We start from the raw sequence: 20921 nt of genomic DNA, 5'->3' as shown, positions 1-20921 counted from the left end.
AAATACCAGAAACCAAGAGCCACCATTGACCAAGCTCACTGTATAATGTCATCTATCTGCAGTGTACTTCATTAAAAAGAACATTGTCCAACTCTCAAGTACCCGTAGCTACTCAAGCTCTTATTCTGCAAGTTTTAGGTTAGATTCCAGACAGACATTTAGAAATTATAAATAATGGAAGTCACCCTTCTTCTTTCGGTTCCTTTTGAGAAATGCCAGCACGGGAACGCCATGACCTGGGGTATCTGGATTTTCAAAAGGCTTCCTTCCATGTAGACAGCTGGAAGATTGAGCGGGCATTGTGGGGTGGGGAATTTGGATCGAAAAATGCAGTTAAAGGGCAAGAAACAATAAGAGGGGTTGGCAGAATTTTGTTTATTTTATTTGGTCGAGGAAGGCAAGTGTGCCTTCTTGACACCAGATGACGGGCCGCACGGCGAGCTGAGAACCACCTGGCGTTACCTCAACTTCTAAATTGTTGTAGCGCTGGTGGAACCCTTACAATACTGGAAATTTTTGAGGTAAGCAATGTAAGAGTGTAGAAAAAGATAACCCAGAAATAAGCTGTGGAAGTAGAACTGGACCTATAGCTTGACATCAGGAATTTTGCTTCAAAGAGTGGTTCATTTGCACAGGAAATTTATTTCCAGAACGAGTAAAAGATGCGAGAAGAAAAACTCAGACCATTAAAAGAAGCTGAGGGCAGTAGAATTCCACCAGCTGAACAATGGTGGATTGAGCATGGATCTGTAATTAACTTGTGACAGCCTCCGGACGCTGCCTGACCTAAATCAGCAGCGGACACTTTAAATATTCATTTAAACACGCTTCTGTCAGTTCTACCTATGACAACTCTGTAGCTGTCGATGGAATTCCTTCTTCCATTAGTCTTTAAATTATTTGCTAATATAAATTCGGTTTAACCTGAGGTATTGGGCAAAAATTTTGATCACTATCTGTCGTCTGCAATCAGTGGGTACATTAGTGATTATTTTACAACCCACGTGCTACTTTCTGATCCAGCAAAGGGGCGCCTGACTCCAGAACTTTAATCGTTCAAGAACATTTGGCGACGCAAAAAGTTCTTAAGAAATCAAATTTTTGGTAAACAATATGGTACACTTAGTTTTTATTGACGTATGTCTATGATGTAATTGGAACTTTGCGTTTTCCTAGTTTTCCTATCTCCTGCAACTGCACCAGGAATGCTTACAGTTTTGAGCAACCCAGGTCTGGAATGCAGGGGATAATCGGCGATTGACGGTTCCGCCACTCTCTGTACCGTTCTGTATCACAATGCAGAGTTGATACCTCGTTTCTTTTTATATTTACATCCGCAACGAAAAGATCTCTCGGTTCCAGGAGTCAACCAAACGTCTCCTTCACACATTAACTCAAAGCCCCTGTTTAGATTCGCATAAGAACTCGCCAGTAATTTAAGGATCGTTTTAAGATCAGTGGTCACATTTTGTTCGCAGCCTGAGCTGCCAAATCAGGAACAGATTCAGACGTGGTTCTTGTGTTATTTTGTAACATTTGTAGAACAAGGTGTTCTTTCAAATAAATCTGTCATTAAACGCCACTCTTCATATTAATTTTAAAAGGCAGTTCATGTTAACGACCAACGTTCGTTCTTAGGCCTATAGTACAAGATCCTGCAAATTAAAACTAATAACTGATGCAGTTAATATGTCATATTTATCTTATTTTTAAAGAAGGGCCTTCTAATTCACAGCTCCGAAAACACTATTTAAAACTACTTTCCATAAAAGTAGCTGTAGAATTTGGTGTACAGTACATGCATTTCGTCTTAACATATAAGACTTTCGAAGAGAATACAAAAAAAACAATCAGCTCTTTCCGGTTTGGTGCCATTAAACTTTACAATTCTCAATGCAGAATCACCGACCAGGAGCGTTAACCCGGTTTCCTCTTCCCACAGATACGGCCTGATCTGCTTTGTATTTCCAGCATTTTCTGTTTTTATTTTAGAACCCCATTACCCACTCATCAATCAGCTAACGTCGAGACTTGTTCGTTATAATGAATATTTATCTATATTTTAGCAGCTGAAATCGACAGACATTAAAAAAGCACCGCACTACACATGCTTTCCAACATGCAACGTAATAGCTAGTTCTGTTGGAAGTTGGTAGTTAACGTTACCTTATTTAAGCAAATGAATTATATATAGATACTATTTAACGTAGGCGCTAATATCCTTATCGGTCAGTTTGTAAAAATAGTATTAGCTGAGTCAGCGGCATTAGTGGTGGCGTTGCCTGCGGTGATTCTGTGACAGTTCACAGGCGGAGATACAACTCCTCTGCAGTGCTACTCACCTCTGCAAACAGCAATCAATGGAACTGCCAACCAGACTTTATGATTTTCAGAAATTCACAGCCAAAGCTTCGTGAGTGAATTACAGCATGATATTCTAAAATGTTTTTGTAATGCCTTGGATTCAGTCCCACTTGAAGTCCGTGTTGGGTAACTTGTGAGGATCTGTCTCGGTTTGCTCGCTTCACCTCCACCTAAACTGTGATCTATCGCTCTCTCGAATCATTCTGTATAAATGGGATCTCCGCTCTTATCCTCCCAGCGATCCGTACGTAAACTTATCTCCATGGCGACCATTTCGTCAGCCCTTTCGGAGAAAAGCCAAACTGACGGTCCAAAGCTGAGGACAACACCCCCTCTGCTGTCAGTAAAAACTCACGGCAAGAGGAGGCGCCAACTAAATATATTCCCAGCTCAAAATGTCACAGCAGCAACATCACTAACGCCTGGACTCCTTCCGTCTGCCTCCCTGTCTCTCTCTACATATACATCTCTTCCTTTTATTTCATCACTTCTGATTTAATTTGGTCAAAAGGCGTTTCGGAAACTAACTTAGTTCAAAAGCCGGGGAAGGGAAATGCAGATAAAAGGCTACATCTGCTAGTCTTTTATGCACGCAGTTCGTTTCTCATTGTACTCACTTTTGAGCTGGAGCTAATGATTTGTACTGGAATAAAGTGGTACCGTTCGAGTCGCATGTACTTTTGAAACTGCATAAGAAATAACACCTAGTAAAAACAACTCTGAAATATTTGACCTATTTAAAAGTTTTTTGGAAAAAAATGCGAGCTGTTAAAATGGCACGCTCTTCTTTAAAAAAAATAAATGAATGTTTCGCAATATATTAATTCTGCTCAGAAGATTAAAACACGATTAACCAAAACTAATTTCTGCGGAAATAACCGTGTCAGACATTCTGCTGCATATTCACTAATCACTAGCTACAGAGGGAAAACTGAATTTGTGAAAACCAGACCCAGACAAAACTGTCATGAGAAGTACCTTAGAAGGAAAAGAATTTGACGTTCCAGCACCTTGACTGCATATTTACTGTATATACGATACAATGGTGTTTGGCAAACAACCATCATTCCCGTTTCAAATCCACAGTCATTACCTACCATTTGTAGGACTGTTCCACATTTTCAATACTGTTTTCTGAAAAACAGCTTTCTAACTTATCCTTAATATCATCATCCTCCTGTCCTAGATTTCTATATATTTTTAATCCCCTTACAAAATCTAAATGTCAAATCAACCACCAATCTTCACTTCAAGCAAATAAGCCTGGTTTAATCAACTTCTCCCCATAACCTAATCTTTAATATGGTAAAATAAAGTATTTTGATTTAAAGGAATTTAGGGATATGGGCTCAGCACTAGTGAACGTTGAACCAAAATCCTATTAAGCAACAGAACATTGATGGGTCTTATTTCCAATAATGATGAGACAGCCTACAGAGGAGAAGTTAAAGTCCTGACACAGCAGGACGTTGATCATGCATTACAGGAGGAATAGGAACAGGCTAGCCCCCATTGGCATCAATGAGACTGTAGTTGAGAGGGTGAGTAGTTTTAAGTTCCTTGGTATACACATCACCCAGGATCTCAACTGGACTGTACCTACTGGCTGTGTGGTGAATAAGCACAACAGCACCTCTTTCACCTCAGACAGCTAAAGACATTTGGCATGAGTCCCCAGGTCCTCAGGACTTTCTACAGGGGCACCATCGAGGGCACCTTGACTGGTTGTATCATCGCTTGGTACAGGAACAATACCACACACAATCACAGGGCACTGATTGCGCATCTGACTGTATGTCGATCTGATTGCATATCTGGCCATATGTCAATCTGATTGTGTATCTGACTGTGCATCGATCTGATTGCGTATCTGACTGCCTCGATCTGATTGTGATTCTGACTGTACGTCAATCTGATTGCGTATCTGACTGTACATCGATATAATTGTGTATCTGTGCGTCAATCTGATTGCGGATCTGACTGTGTGTCGATCTGATTGCGTATCTGACCGTAGGTCGATATAATTGCGTATCTGACCGTACGTCGATCTGATTGTGGATCTGACCATACGTCGATCTGATTGCGTATCTGACCGTGTGTCGATCTGATTGCGTATCTGACTGTGTCAATCTGATTGCGTATCTGACTGCCTTGATCTGATTGTGATTCTGACTGTACGTCAATCTGATTGCGTATCTGACTGTATGTCGATCTGATTGTGTATCTGACTGTACATCGATATAATTGTGTATCTGACCGTACATTGATCTGATTGCGTATCTGACTGTGTGTCGATCTGATTGCGATTCTGACTGTACGTCGATCTGATTGCATATCTGACTGTACGTTGATCTGATTGCATATCTGACTGTACGTTGATCTGATTGTGGATCTGACTGTACGTCGATCTGATTGCATATCTGACTGTACGTCGATCTGATTGCGATTCTGACTGTACGTCGATCTGATTGCGATTCTGACTGTACGTCGATCTGATTGCAATTCTGGCTGTATGTGGATCTGATTGCGTACCTGTGTGTCGATCTGGTTGCATATCTGACCGTACATCAATATAATTGTGTATCTGACCGTACGTCGATCTGATTGTGTATCTGACTGTATGTCGATATAATTGTGTATCTGACTGTGCGTCTATCTGATTGCGTATCTGACTGAGCGTCGGTCTCATTGCGTATCTGTCTGTACGTCAATCTGATTGCGATTCTGACTGTATGTCGATCTGATTGAGTATCTGACTGTGGGTCGATCTGATTGCGATTCTGACTGTATGTCGATCTGATTGCGTACCTGTGTGTCGATCTGATTGAGGATCTGACTGTGGGTCAATCTGATTGCGGATCTGACTGTGTGTCAATCTGATTGAGTATCTGACTGTGGGTCGATCTGATTGTGGATCTGACTGTGTGTCGATCTGATTGCGGATCTGACTGTGCGTCGATCTGATTGACTATCTGACTGTACGTCGATCTGATTGCGTATCTGACTGTATGTCAATCTGATTGAGTATCTATGTGTCGATATAATTGTGTATCTGACTGTGCGTCGATCTGATTGCGATTCTGACTGTATGTCGATCTGATTGCGTACCTGTGTGTCGATCTGATTGAGTATCTGACTGTGGGTCAATCTGATTGTGGATCTGACTGTGTGTCAATCTGATTGAGTATCTGACTGTGGGTCAATCTGATTGCTGTTGTGATGGAAAATAACTGGTTCTTTGAGTCTCAACAGTAGAGGCCTGGACACACACAGTTTTAATAATAAGGAACTTATTTACAAGGGGATGTCGGGTCAACACAAGCAACAACAATATTCTAACAAAAAACGCTTAGGGTTAACACGTGTGGAGAAGGTCGTGTCGGCTGTACAATACACAGAAAGCAGTGTGGGGACAGGGTACAGTTACACATACAAAGAACAAGGGAAAAGCACTACAACAGCTATCCCCCTTGACCATGGATAGCTGCGGCTCCCTTACCAGGACAAACGATAAACCTTCCCAAACATAAATCAATGCACTTACCTCCAATGTGGTGGTCTGTAAGAGAGGGCGAGCCAGGCACATGTCTCACCTTTTAAAGCATGGGGCTGGGCGAGATAATCCAATTAAGGTGACCAATAATTTAGGTGTGCATTGATTAGTTGGGAGGGACCAAATGTTGATTGGCGTGTGGTGTGTCCTCCGACCAGCCAGGTGGCAGTGCGTCTGTCATGTGGCCAGTATCTCTGGATACAATTGCTTATCTGTGTGTCGATCTGATTGCGTATCTGACTGTACGTTGATATGATTCTGTATCTGTGTGTCGATCTGATTGCATATCTGACTGTACGTCGATATGATTGTGTATCTGTGTGTCGATCTGATTGCGTATCTGACCATGCGTCGATCTGATTAGGTATCAGACTGTGGGTCGATCTGATTGTGTATCTGACTGTGTGTCGATCTGATTGCATAACTGACTGTACGTTGATCTGATTGGGAATCTGACCGTATGTCGATCTGATTGTGAAACTGACTGTACGTCGATGTGATTGCGTATGTGTCAATCTGATTGTGTATCTGACTGTGCGTCGATCTGATTGTGAAACTGACTGTGCGTCGATCTGATTGTGAATCTGACCGTATGTCGATCTGATTGTGAAACTGACTGTACGTCGATGTGATTGCGTATGTGTCAATCTGATTGTGTATCTGACTGTGCATCAATCTGATTGTGTATCTGACTGTATACATATACTAAACAATTATGTATACAATTTTAGTGTGTCGGCAATATCCTCCCACATTTCCCCACTTGATTGCTTGTATATTGCGACAGAGACACAACATCATGATTTTTACTCCCTTGGATGTAAGGAAAAAGTAAATGAAACAAAACCTCTGTGAGGGGTGTGAATTGAGTACTTCTACTGCAGAGTTAATTCTCTCTTATGTTCACCCTGCCCTTCATACCCATAATATACTAATCTTTCCAAGATAACAAATACTTTCTAATGTGTATTACACCAAATTGTATGCTTCCAAGTGTGACATAATCAAGGCTGTGTAAAAACTGAATATATCCTTCTACCATGTTCTTTTCCTCTAATTACAAAAGTTAAAATTCCATTTACCCTTCTGTTTTTCTCTTGCAATAACTACGAGGATTGTGGGTGAAACTCCAACGCCCGATACAAAAATGCCCGATGAAGGGTCTCAGCCTGGAATGTCGACTATTTCGTCTATCCCATAGATGCTGCCGGGCCTCCCGAGTTCCTCCAGCATTTTGTGTGTTTTGCTTTGAATTTCCAGCATCTGCAGATTTTCTTGTGTTTGAACTTGTTTGCCTCTACTTTGTAGAGATTTCAAAATATAATGTAATACTGTAATTGTATCATATAATTCAATTAGGGTTCATTGGGACAGCTGCTAATTCTTATAGTTGGGACGACTCTTAAAGAACAGAAACTAATGAGAGGCATTGATCGTGTAGATAGTCAGAGGCTTTCTCCCGGGGCTGAAATGGTTAGCATGACAGGGCACAGTTTTAAGGTGCTTGGAAGTAGGTACAGAGGAGATGTCAGGGTTAAGTTTTTTTTTAAAAGAGAGTGGTGAGTGCGTGGGATGGGCTGCCGGCAAAGGTGGTGGAGGCGAATACGATAGGGCCTTTTATGAGACTTCTGGACAGGTACATGGAGCTCAGAAAAATAGAGGGCTATGGGTAACCCTAGGTAATTTCTAAGGTAAGGACATGTTTGGCACAGCTTTGTGGACCGAAGGGCCTGAATTGTGCTGTAGATTTTCTATGTTTCTAATGAAGAAAATAGCCAGAATTTCCTTCATTTATTTGGGAACCAGCCGCATAACTGGGACAGGAGACTTACCGAACAGTTTCTTACTAGCGACTGTCACGTGTACTTCTGTAGCTGTTAGACACTACACCATGCATAGAGCAAACAGTTTTAAAATAATGTCAGTTGCGTATGCTTGTGTTGTTAACCAATGCTAAATTAAAAAGCAGTGATTTTGACACTACTTCATGCAGGAAGCCAATGAAACAGTCCATTAACTGTACTAGATATCTGCACTGATGTTACTCATTTGCAGTCACTCAAAAAAACACAGCAGCATACGATGGATGAATTCCTCCATTGATAAATATTAGCGATTAATGCAGTTTTATAGTATTTTAGTAATATTGGTAGTGCTCTGTATTAAGTTGTATTTCATTTCAACACATAATTTGTTGTGTCAGTTTTAATTTTATAAATTTTTCCATGGAACTTCAGCTAATTGGGGCAGCCTCTTAATTGGGCCAAAATGTACTGGTTGCATAGTGTCACAATTCGCTGTATACGATTTGGGAACACATTAGGACTCTGTCTGTCCGTCTAGGTACCATATCCGATGCAGATGTTGGTGACCATGGTTTTCCATACAGATCTATCCCTTGTTCTTTGGATGACTTCCATTTCCTCGATGTGTAGCCACCTGGCTAGGCTTTTGATGTACATAAGCCAAGGTCTTCCACTAGGTTTGCTCCTCTTGATCTTTCCAGAGAGTGTAAGTTTTTCTAGTTCATCTTTCTGCATGATGTGCCCTAGGAATCTGAGTTGTCTTTCTCTTATTGTTGGTATGAGTGATCTAACTGCTTGGGCTCTTCTGAGAACTCCTTCATTTGATGTGTGTGGTCCATGATATTTTTAACATTCTCCTGTAGAACCATAACGGACTCAGACACTGTAAAATAAGGTAACCTTCATTTTAAAAGTTGAATGAACATTTCATTTTGTGAATAATATTTCTATTAAAGATAACTTTAAGGAAGAGCAGAATTAGACCATTTGGCCCATCAAGTCTTCTCTACTATTCATTGCTGATTTATTTTTCCTCTCCATCCCATTTTCCTGCCTTCTCCCTGTAACCCTTGGTGCCTTTACTATCCAAGATCTAATCAACCTCCACTCTAAATAGACCCAAAGACTTTGCCTCCACAGATTCACTGCTCTCTGGCTAAAGAAATTCCTTCTCATCTCTTTTCTAACGGGAAGACTGTGCCCAGTGGACCTAGACTCTCCTACTATTGGAAACATCCTCTCAAGTCCATTAAATATTTGGGTAAGTTTCAACGATATCTTCCCCCACCCCCTCATTTTTCTAAATTCTAGCGAGCACAAGTCCAGAACCAACAAGCATTATGCCTTTTATTCTCGGGATAATTCTTGTAAACCTCTGGAGCCACCCCCCCCCCCCCCACCACCACACCAGTGCAACCTTTCTTAGGGACCAAACTGCTCACAATTCTCTAAATATGGTCTGACCAATGCCTTATAATGTCTCAGCAATACATCCTTGCTTTCATATTCAAGTTCTCTTGAAATTAATGCTAACATTGCATTTGCCTTCCTTACCACTGACTCAACCTGCAAGTTAAGATTTTGGGAATCCTACACATGGATTCCCAATTCCCTTTGTACCTCCCATTTCTGACTTTGCTCCTTGTTTAGAAAGTAGTCTATTCCTTATATTAAAGTGTATGACAGTATGCTTCCCTATAGTCCATCTGCCACTTCTTTGCCCATTCTGCCAATCTGTTCATGTCCTTCCGCAGACTCCTGGCTTCTTCAACATTACCTGCTCCTCCACTTATTTTTGTATCGTCTGCATACTTGACTACAAAGTTATCAATTCCATCATCCAGATCCTGTAATTTAAGTTCCTGTCTTTTGCCTCCCTCCCTTCTTAAAGAGTAACATTTGCAATTTTCCAATCCTCCAGAACCATTCCAGATCTAGTGATTCTTGAAAGATCATTACTAATTCCTTCACAACTTTTTCAGCTACCTTTTTCAGAATCCTGAGGCGAGTCCATTGGGTCCAGTTGACATACCTACCTTCAGAATTTTCAGCTTCCCACACACCTTCTCCTAAGTAGTAGTGACTACACTCACTTCTGCCCCAACACTTGAACTTCTGGCATATTGCTAGTGAAGACTGACACAATCAGTTTGTCCCCCATTACTAACCCTCCAGCATAATTTTCCAGCTGCCCAATGTCTAATCTTTCTTCTTTTACTCTATGTATTGAAGAAAACTTTTAATATCCTCTTATATTAGCTATCTTACCTGCATATTTCACCTTTTCTCTTCTTATTGCTTCTTATTTGTTGTTAAATTGCAGATTTCAAAAATCAAGCCATATAAGTAGGGTTCAACATAAATACATCTTTTTTTCCCCTAGTACAAGGATGGTAATCTGCACAAGCTCCCCTCCCCATTTTTAAAATCCGCTGCAGCAACATTTAGCAAGTTAGATTAGACACTTTCAATATCCTGACAGTAATTTGAAAGCTGAAGTTTCCCATTTTCCATGAAATCTGGAATATACAAAAAAAATAGTTTATTCCATTGTCACATCACATTTCTTAACCAAAATAATACTACATGTTTTATTTCCTCCTGAAGGGAATCTTTATAAGTATCTTGATTGTCCCATACAGCACCTCAGATTGGTTTGGAGTTGTAACAACAATCTATCTAGTTAAGTTTATAAATGCTCACTGGCTTTTCATTTAACATCCCCATTCTGTAATATTTGTATTTTATCACTCTTCATTGCAAAATGTTGTGTGAATATAATATTTATCTTTTATTTTTTTAATGGAAATTCTGTAACCTGATCGAACCAATGTGTACTTCCCCCAGCAGTCAACACTAGTTTCCTGGAGTTACCACCAGGAAAAGAATCCCTGAGGAAGACAAAGGTAACTACAAGGGATTAAAGTGGTTCCTTGATTTAACGATGTGGCTGGAATTTAACAAATTTCCAAGAACATGTTTTGACCTTGAAAGTGGTTAATATTATCTAAGTAGAATTAAATGATAACTGTAGCTCATGAATCGAATCAGAAATACTTCAGGATTCATTCAGTTGAAGTTGACCAGTGATCTTCATATCCTATTATGACCCTATTTAGTATTTTTCTCAGATCTGATATTTCTCTAGAAGCATCTGACTTTTATTTTTGTCTCAGCTAGGTTTCCCCAGCAACTTTTACCAAGTATTTTCCTCTGTAAAACTTCTGGACAGATTCCACATAGTCTTCTTAAAAATATGCTTTATTTTTTAAAATGTAAATTCTAATTTAAATCCTCAGTCACCACAGCCATTCTCAAGTTCAGAACAAATTCCTTAGCCTTCCTCTCATTGAGACAAAATGCAATCTAATAGTGAGGTCATTCAGATGAAAGTTTTCATTCACATTCCCAATGTGCTTCAGGAATAGCAGTACAAAAGGCTATACGTGGTTTGACTTAAGATCTACACAGCAAAATACAGCAATAAAGAATGAAAGGCAGGGCAAAAGAAACTTCTATTTTTATAAGTTTAAAGAGCACCAGCTCTGAGATCTGATATGCTGTCAACATTGTATTTAACTGGAAAAGCAGCACTGCATGGTTGACTTAAAGAAAGTAAACTGGATTCCTATAGATTCAGCCAATATCCACATTGAATTTAGCCTTTTGTTTTATTTGTTAAATCTTGATTTAATTATTTGAATGTGTGTAAAGAAATAAAAGGGTAGAAAGTCCCTATTAAGATTTGATACTTTATAAGCAACTGAGAACCAAGTAACAAAGCCATTAAAGTATTCAAGGTTTTATTTGATTGATAATTTTATTAACACAAAATAAAATTTCCAAGCCATAAATCTGGCAGTTCTTATAGATTTCAGAAGTAATCTCATGGGGTTTATATCCAAATGAAAAAAATATATACAAATAAAGTGAAATCAGTTTAAACTATTAAAGTGATTCTATTAAAGTGCTAATAGAATCAACACAATGTACACATAAACATGTGAACAGCCATGAGCTGGATTAGTGTAAAGATAAGCTACAATAATAAAAGATACCTTGCTGAAATAAATAACCTGGCTACAATCTCATTCACATGCACATTAGGTTTACAGGTTCAATGTTGTCTGCGTCCAGTCAGATAATTTTTATATTGCTGTACATCATAGTATCTGGCTCCCACTGAAAAAGATGAAGGGAGCCTGATTCTTCCAAATACAATCAATGGCACAATGGAATCAGACCTGGCTTTGCTGAGAGCATGAAGAGAACAGTCAGCAGTGTAAAACAATACTAAAAATCTAAAGTTTAAATTCTGTTAAGACTAATAAAGAATTTTCTATTTGAATAGATATAAAACTTAAACTGCCTTTTTCTTGCATAATTTTCCTGATTGTGAACATTGAGATTCTTGCTGTTTCATTTCAGTTTTAAGTTAACTTAAGCTATTTTTATGTCAGAAAATTGCAGTTTAAACAAAGAGTTCCCTGCTTTATTTTAATTTAAGCTGCATGTTATTGATGGCTTGCCACAACTTCATTTGCATAGCATTTAAAGTCCCTAAGTGAGAAAAAGTATTTCAGTGATACCACCAAATTCATTGTGTCATTGTAAAATCTGATATCGCCTCCCCTATATGACCATTACCACTGGAGTTTCTAATTTCTTCTTCCCACAAAAGAGCTGTTATTACATGGCAACATTTTATGACATTGGAAACTTTCAGAAAGCTCTCAGAAATCAAAGTTCTTACTATCTTAAAGTTTTGGTTATTAACTCTTAGTAAGGCAAGAGAAATATTTGACGTATGTATATAGGCAATAAATACAAGGGGCAATTAATTAGAATGAGGATTGGTAACAACAGATTCAAGGAAGAATGAAATATAGCATTTTTTTTGTTTATGAGGTTATGTAGCAAGGAACTGATAAACCTTTTGGATTTTCCGTCCTAATACAAACTTATACCTCAAAAATCCAACTAGGGAAAGAATTTTTTTCTAATTGAGAAAACTAAATCAGGCACCCTGAATCTCCTCAACTGTTGGAAAAAAGACTTCAAGAATCTTGCTCATATTACATAAAAACTCAAAAGAAAGATATATACACCATTTTACAGGCTTATGCAAGGTTTTAGTCAAACAGCACAACTTTTGAGATGTTGGCATCAAATTCATGAAGAGTCAAATCCCAGTACTCTGATAATAAATCCATTGCTTTGGTTTTTCACCAGGGAGGCAGGGAAAAGCTCACTCAGCAGAAAAGCTAATATTTACCATTATGCAAAACCACTGAATATTTTGCCAGATTGGTTTCTGAAATATTAGTGGCTCTCCCATGAATGAAATAAGTCATAAGCTCAAAGTGTAAATATATAATTTATCACCAAAGGAGAATTAGCCACTATTAGATTCAAGAAAAAGGTCCCTCAATTTCACTAAAATGACATATCCAAACAAATCTAATTTATGTTTGAAGTTCAAATAATGTACATTAAAAAAACTAACAGAATTAAGAATGACACAATGGTACTGCATGTAGTACCAGAATTTTACAGCCTAGCAACCTAGGATGCAAAGAGACCTCTGGTGCTGTCTGTATGGAATTTGTACACTCTGTGTCAGACTGGGGATTTCCTTCAAGTGTCCCAATTTCCCCTCACATCCAAAAGGCTTGATGGTTATTAAATTAATTGCCTACTTTAAATGCTCCTTGGTGCAAGGAGAATCAGGGTGCTGTGTGAAAAAAAGTTGCAAAGAAATAGTAATAGAATGCTATTGATAGAATTGCTCTGGCATAGATTTGAATGGCCAAAATATGAAAATATTACAATAAATGTCTAAGTTTAAGTATTCAACTTACAAGCAAATCAAGAGGCAGTAAAAAGCTCTTAATTGATGAAGGTGCAATAACTTTACAATTGCAACTGTAGTTGTGGTATAAACAAAAACAAATGCAGAGAATAGATTTTGCACTTGAGAAAAAATAGAATAAGACCTAAAATGTTCAAGATTACTTTTGAATTTTAATAGTTTTATCAAACCTAAAATATGAAATATGGCACAAGATAACTCCAATTTCATATAAAATAACATTTGTACCAGCATGACATCTAGAGTGCTATCTGACTGATAGTATAAAGTAATTCACAATTGTATAAAGTAATTCACAATTAATTTTGTGCAGCATTCTCTGTAGGTAGTAACACCCCCAAAAAGTGGCACTGAAATTTGTAATTATCAGCTGGAACTCGTGTAAACTACCTTGTCATAGAGATACATAACACAAAAATTAAGCACACTAACTGAGGTAACTGTTGATCATATTTTAATCAGAGTTTGGTCAAGAAAAAATATCCAAAGGCAGTGTGAATTCATCTGAATTTTTTTCCCCCCCAAGGCAGGGAAATATAGAAGTAGACAGCATAGGCTTAACAGAAGAGGGGGAGAAAGTTAAAGGAGAACTTGGTGGTAAGTTTCAGCATACAAAGGGTGGAGAGTATCTGCAGTGAGAAGCCAAAGAAGATTTACAATATTTAAACGATTTTTGGACTTCAAAGTCCGATGCCCAAAGGTGTAATCACGCAGCAGTTAGCACAACGCATTACAGGTCGGGGCATCGGAGTTTGGAGTTCAGGAGTATCTGTACATCCTCCCCATGGAATGCATGGGTTTTCTCCAGGTGCTCCGGCTTCCTCCCACACTCCAAAGAAGTACCAGGTGGGTTAATTGGTCATTGTAAATTGTCCTGTGATTAGGTTAGGGTTAAATTGGGTTTGTCAGGAGTTGCTGGGCAGTGCAGCTTGAAGGGCGGAAGGGCCTATTCTGTGCTGCATCTCTGAATTAAAAAAATGTAAAAATTGGGCAGTATGGGCCTGGGCTCTTTGGGCTGGAAGGGCCTGTTGTCATGCTGTATCTCTAAATAAAATACTCTTTGATGGATACCTTGTGTCATCACTACCTAAAGTAAAAATAAATTTCCTAAACTTTAATAAATGCATTTGGAATAAGATAAATCAATTGCAAGACACATGTAAAACTGGTCACCCATTAAGAGTAGAATGTGCAGGTTTGCTTTAGTGCACTGAATCTGAATTGCTGGAGAAATGCTGACGTTCATTTAGTAACACCACTTAACAACAAATATTAGCACACATGTACCATTGTTAAAAACAAATCTATTAAAACACATCCCAAATGAACTGTGAAAATGTTATAGGCTGTACTCAAAGATAAATGTAGTAATACCAGAAGTGACTGTTGCTCTTCAATTTCTGATGTCAGGATCTGAAACAGTTTATATTCCATCACTAAGTATTGTTAGGAGGAAACCTTAAAGTTAATCCTCCCCTATTCCACCTCCAGCAATTTCCTCCATTTTGAATGGTTAATTATAGCCTTAGGCCAGTTATCCAGGAACTACTAGGATTTGAAATGAATGACCTTAAAATCAATTTTAAATTAAACTAGAAAAACATACTGTAAAAGCTTGAATCTTAAAAATAAATGTTGCTGTCCCTTTGCAATTTGTGACAAATACAATTATTTGATTGCTGCTCCAGAACATTTAAGAAAATCTGAGGAAATAAAATTTCTTTACTATAAACATATATTCATTCAGAACATTGTTTCTCATTTGCAGTTTTACATAGAAACACATGCTAGTTCTTCAGAGGTCTGGAGAGGAAGGGCATGAATACTGGTAAGGTCCATTAACCTGTGAACAAAGTATAGACAAGTGCTTACTGGAATTTCCTTCATGAAACACAGAACAGTAAGTACAGCACAGAAACAGGCCCTTTGGCCCATGATGTTATGGCAAACTATTTAAATTAGTAATCAAATGCCTAATTAATCTCTTCTGTCTACACAATTTCCATCTCCTGCACATTTATGTGTTTATTTAGGATTATCTTAAACACTGCTATGCTATTTGCTTCCTCCACCGCCCTTGGCAGTGCATTCCAGGCACTCAGAACTCTACAAAAACTTGCTCTGCACAGTTCCTTTGAACAACTCCACATTAAATGCATGCCCTCTAGTATGAGGCATTTCAAACCCTGGGAAAAAGATACTGGCTGTCGACTTATCTATGCCTCTCAATCTTATTGGATCTCCTTTCAGAGAGAAAAGAACAAGTTTGTCCAACTTCTCCTTAAGGCATATGCCCTCTAATCGGGCAGCATCCCGGTAAACCTCTTCTGCACCCTCTCCAAAGACTAAATTTCCTTTAAATAATGGGCAATCAGAAGAGAATTCAATACTCCAGTGGTGTCTAACAGGAGCTTTATATAGCAGAAATACAATTTTCCAACTCTTAAACTCAATCCCTTGATTAATAAAGGAGAGCATGCCATATGCCTACTTTATCACCCTATCAACCTGTGTAACCACCTTCCGGGAGCATCAACCTGTGTAACCACCTTCCGGGAGCATCAACCTGTGTAACTACTTATAAGGAGCTATGGATTGGACTACAAGATCCCTCTGCACATCAACGCTGTTTATAGTCTCACCATTGTACTATTTATTCCTTTACATTTGATCCCCCGAAATGCAACACATCACATTTGGCTAGGTAAAATTCCACCTGCCATTTCATTGTCCATATCTACAACCAATTTATACCTCGCTGTGTCATTTGGCAGTCTTCTACAATAGCTAAAACACCACCAATCTTCATATCATCTGCAAACTTAAACTCAATCAAGTTAGTAAAGCATAACTTGCCCCGTACAAAGCCATAGTTTTCCAAATGCTCATCAATGCTATCCCTAAGAGTACTCTCCACTAACTACTCTACCACTGATGTGAGGCTCACCAATCTATAGTTTCCAAGATTATTCCTATTTTCCTTTTTGATTAATGGAACAAAGATCCAAAAATTGAAAGCACATTTATTATCAAATAATGTATAAATTATACACCTTGAGATTTGTCTTATAGGCAGGCACAAAGTAAGCAACCCCGAATGATCCAATTTTTAAAAAGACCAAAAAACAGTGCAGAGAAAGAGAGAAAAACACAAATCATGCAAACACAAGCAAGCCAACAGTGTTCCAGACTATACTGAGTCTCCATATCCACTTCCAGGGCAGCTGGAGTAGGGCCAAGCCTTGATCCCAGCTCGTCACATTAGTGGGGCAAAAACGCATAGCAACTAGATCAGTGAAACACACACAAAATGCTGGCGGAACTCAGCAGGCCAGGCAACATCTATGGAAAAGAGTACAGTCGAAGTTTCGGGATGGATTGCTTGGATTTCCAGCATCTGCAGATTTTCTTGTTTGCAGCTGGATCAGTTCCCAGATTTGGCATCATGGAGAAAGAATAAATATTCACGGGACAGCGAGCGAAATCAGCCCAACCCTCACCTTTGTTCCCAATACTCAGGCTTCTAGTCTATCTGTGCCAGCGTTTAAATTGTCCAAATACCAGGTGATGTCTCACTCCGGCGCCACAATACACTTGGGCCACCCAGCCCAATACAGAAGAACAACATTAGCTACTGACCAGTCCTCCAAGACTGTCTAGAGAAAATATCTTGGTCAAGGCCCCAGCAAACTCATTTCTTGCTTCTCAATAACATGTGCTATATCTCATCCACCTAAATGTTCTTTTTAAGAGTCCCAACACTACCTCCTTCTTTATCTCAAAATATTCCAACATGTTTGTACTCTCCACACTCATTTCCCTATCCTCCATGCCCTTCAGTTAAGCATTTTTGCCACAGCAAAATACTACGGAACTGCAAACCTGAAATGAAAACAGGAAATGGTAGTCGAAGAGGGCAGGTAGCATCTGAAAGTATACTTTTTTTCTTTCAAAAAAAGCTTTCAAAAGGTAATTGACCTAAAACAATAGCTTCCAGTTCCTTTTACAAATGTTTCCTGATGGGCTGACCATCTCCAGTATTCTCTGGTTTCCTCTAACATTTAGGTTTTCCTCCACCTGTCAACCCAGTACTTCTTAAAAAGATATAACAATGCTCTCAAGCCTTTCCCTTTTGATGTACCATCACTGTACATAACCTGCTAAAATACTCACGGTTCATTAGTGCAATGGTTCCCTCTTACTCAGAAAGGCTATCATTAATATTCCAGTTACACTACCTGATGAAACGACTAAACAAGATTTCTATTGTAACTGGCATTATTTAGTGGTACATCACCAAAGCACAGCAAAATTCAATGCATTAGACACACTTCATTATAGAGAATTATTTATTCTCTATGGAGGGCAAAGCTGACAGGCGGAAGCTAAGACGTGCTGTTATCACCTACAGTGTTGCAGGCACGTAAACTAAAATAGGAAAAACTGTTTGACCAGACTATTTCCCTTACAAAAGATATTACAATTTCACGTATCCAAGCAGTTAAATAATTTCTCTATCCAAATTCCTCAGATACCCTGCCACGATCATTTTTTGCTTCACTCTGTGATAAGATGATAAGATGCATGGCAAGGAGCTGGTATAAACCACAATAGGAAGAAGATAAAGGAAGGCGGCCCAGCAAGTTAGCTTATCCAAGAATCTTCATAGAATTGGTGCAAGCAACAATGACTTACTGTAATTGTAGATGCATCACCCTGTTCAGGTTCTCTCACTAAAATTAAAAACCTTTTATTCACACTATCTTTAGCCAAGTCAATTTGAAAAGTGTCCTACATAGTGCAAAATAAGTTTCTTATTCACTTAGAATGATTAGACTTGCAGATTTAGGAAGTACGTAAGATTCCTAATTTGCAGCAAGGTACATCCAATTACAAATAAATATTATGAAATTTTAAATGAAAAATGACATTTTCCAAGAAGAAATTTTAAACAAAGCAGTAATTAAGAGATTTATTGTTTTACCCTAGCATCATATTCCAGCACAAAAGGAGGAATGTCAATCTGCTCCGGAGAAATAAGTGTAAACAACTGAGGGAGAGTCTCAACATAATGCACTTTGTCCTTTAATCCCGAAACAGAAAATGTTGTGAACATCCAGGTCATCATCTGGTAAACAGAAACATAATCAAAAATAAATCATAAGTTTGGAAGCTCCAAAATGTATTTTTTACATTTTAATTAGATAAGCAATTAGGTAGTGACAATTTATTCTCCTCTCTAGGTGCTTTCTGACTTGCTGAACTCCTCCAGCATTTTTGTGTGTTACTCTACCAGAAGTAAGCAGTCTCCTCAACAATGTGGCATTACTACTCTACAAAATGCATTACACAATGACAGAGAAACACAGAAACCCTACAGCACAATACAGGCCCTTCAGCCCACAAAGTTGTGCCGAACATGTCCCTACCTTAGAAATTACTAGGCTTACCTATAGCCCTCTATTTTTCTAAGCTCCACGTACCTAAGTCTCTTAAAAGACCCTATTGTATCCGCCTCCACCACTGTTGCTGACAGCCCATTCCACGCACTCACCACTGAGTACAAAACTTAACAATGACATCTCCTCTGTACCTACTCCCCAGCACCTTAAACCTGTGTCCTCTTGTGGCAACCATTTCAGCCCTGGGAAAAAGCCTTTGACTATCCACACGATCAATGCCTCTCATCATCTTATACACCTCTATCAGGTTACCTCTCATCCTCCATCGCTCCAAGGAGAAAAGGCCGAGTTCACTCAACCTATTCTAATAAGGCATGCTCCCGAATCCGGGCAACATCCTCTGCACCCTTTCTATGGCCTCCACATCCTTCCTGTAGTGAGGCGACCAGAACTGAGCACAGTACTCCAAGTGGGGTCTGACCAGGGTCCTATACAGCTGCAACATTAGCTCTCGGCTCCTAAATTCAATTTCATGATTGATGAAGGCCAATACACCATATGCCTTCTTAACCACAGAATCAATCTGCACAGCTGCTTTGAGTGTCCTATAGGCTCGGACCCCAAGATCCCTCTGATCCTCCACAATGCCCAGAGTCTTACAATTAATACTATATTCTGCCATCATATTTGAACCACCAAAATGAACCACTTCACACTTATCTGGGTTGAACTCCATCTGCCACTTCTCAGCCCAGTTTTGCATCTTATCAATGTCCCGCTGTAACCTCTGACAGCCCTCCACACTATCCACAACACCTTCAACCTTTGTGTCATCAGCAAACTTACTAACCCATCCCTCCACTTCCTCTCATCCAGGTCAGTTATAAAAATCACAAAGAGTAAGGGTCCCAGAACAGATCCCTGAGGCACTCCACTGGTGAGCGACCCTTATGCAGAATATGACCTGTCTCCAACCACTCTTTCCCTTCTGTGGGCAAGCCAATTCTCAATCCACAAAACAATGTCCCGTTGGATCCCATGCCTCCTTACTTTCTCAATAAGCCTTGCATGGGGTACCGTATCAAATGCCCTGCTGAAATCCATATGCACTATATGTACTGCTCTTCCTTCATCAATGTGTTTAGTCACATCCTCAAAAAATTAAATCAGGCTCATAAGGCACAACCTACCCTTGACAAACCCATGCTGACTACTCCTAATCATATTATACCTCTCCAAATGTACATAAATCCTGTCTCTCAGGATCTTCTCCATCAACTTACCAACCACTGAGATAAGACTCACTGGTCTATAATTTCCTGGGCTATTTCTACTTCCTTTCTTGAGTAAAGGAACAACATCCACAACTCCCCAATCCTCTGGAACCTCTCCCGTCCCCATTGATGATGCAAAGATCATCGCCAGAGGCTCAGCAATCTTCTCCCTCGCCTCCTACAGTAGCCTGGGGTACGTTTTGTCCAGTCTCGGCGACTTATCCGACTTGATTCTTTCCAAAAGCTCCAGCACATCCTCTTTCTTAGGCTATGTCCACACTAGACCGGATAATTTTGAAAACGCTGGTTTCGCGTAAAAACGATAGGCGTCCACACTATGCATTTTTAAGAATAGCTCTATCCACATTAAAACGGAGATTTCAGCGAATCTCCTCCTCCTGCGCATGCGCAGGACACATCTACCGAAAACAAGTGACATGTTTGGTGTCGAATCTCGCCGTAAAAGTGCACGTTTGTGTAGTTACAGACTAGAAAAACTTAAAATAACAGACAGCTGTTGGCTTTTACGCAGGAGAACTTAAAAGTTAAAAAAAAAACGAATACTGGAGTGTACAGAGGCAACCGACAGGGAGTTCACAGACAGACTGACCCGGCTGACGACCAACATTGAAAAACTGACCAACTCTGTTG

General features: G+C 39.3%; 2 protein-coding genes and 1 long non-coding RNA gene across 5 annotated transcripts in view; 1 reads left to right on the top strand and 2 right to left on the bottom strand.

Moving 5' to 3' along the window:
- The window catches only part of tent5c (terminal nucleotidyltransferase 5C), a 27497-nt gene extending 24912 nt beyond the window's left edge, over window positions 1-2585 (bottom strand). The window contains exon 1 of one of the 2 annotated variants that reach the window (XM_073045423.1): window positions 2343-2585. The gene's annotated coding sequence lies outside the window, so the exon portion shown is untranslated. The remainder of the gene's footprint in view (window positions 1-2342) is intronic. The other variant, XM_073045421.1, reaches the window with a different exon arrangement.
- LOC140727724 (uncharacterized) lies at window positions 2302-20921 on the top strand. Its single transcript, XR_012098905.1, has 6 exons — window positions 2302-2413; window positions 8261-8428; window positions 8863-8983; window positions 10573-10628; window positions 15363-15494; window positions 20803-20921. It is a non-coding gene; the product is annotated as an uncharacterized lncRNA (long non-coding RNA).
- The window catches only part of gdap2 (ganglioside induced differentiation associated protein 2), a 62604-nt gene continuing 50067 nt past the window's right edge, over window positions 8385-20921 (bottom strand). The window contains exons 12-14 of one of the 2 annotated variants that reach the window (XR_012098904.1): window positions 18579-18722; window positions 9991-10241; window positions 8385-8605 (exon numbers count right to left, since the gene is read on the bottom strand). Coding sequence is in view for 1 of the 2 variants with exons in the window: in XM_073045420.1 (XP_072901521.1) it covers window positions 15390-15437; window positions 18579-18722 (192 nt within the window). In the remaining variant the exon portion in view is untranslated. Of the gene's footprint in view, window positions 8606-9990; window positions 10242-11508; window positions 15438-18578; window positions 18723-20921 lie in introns of those variants that run through there. The other variant, XM_073045420.1, reaches the window with a different exon arrangement.

Source organism: Hemitrygon akajei, chromosome 5 (assembly GCF_048418815.1).
Source record: "Hemitrygon akajei chromosome 5, sHemAka1.3, whole genome shotgun sequence".
Taxonomy (NCBI): Eukaryota; Metazoa; Chordata; class Chondrichthyes; order Myliobatiformes; family Dasyatidae; genus Hemitrygon; species Hemitrygon akajei.
Note: the sequence above shows the minus strand (reverse complement) of the source record. Positions and strands in the feature narration are given on the sequence as shown.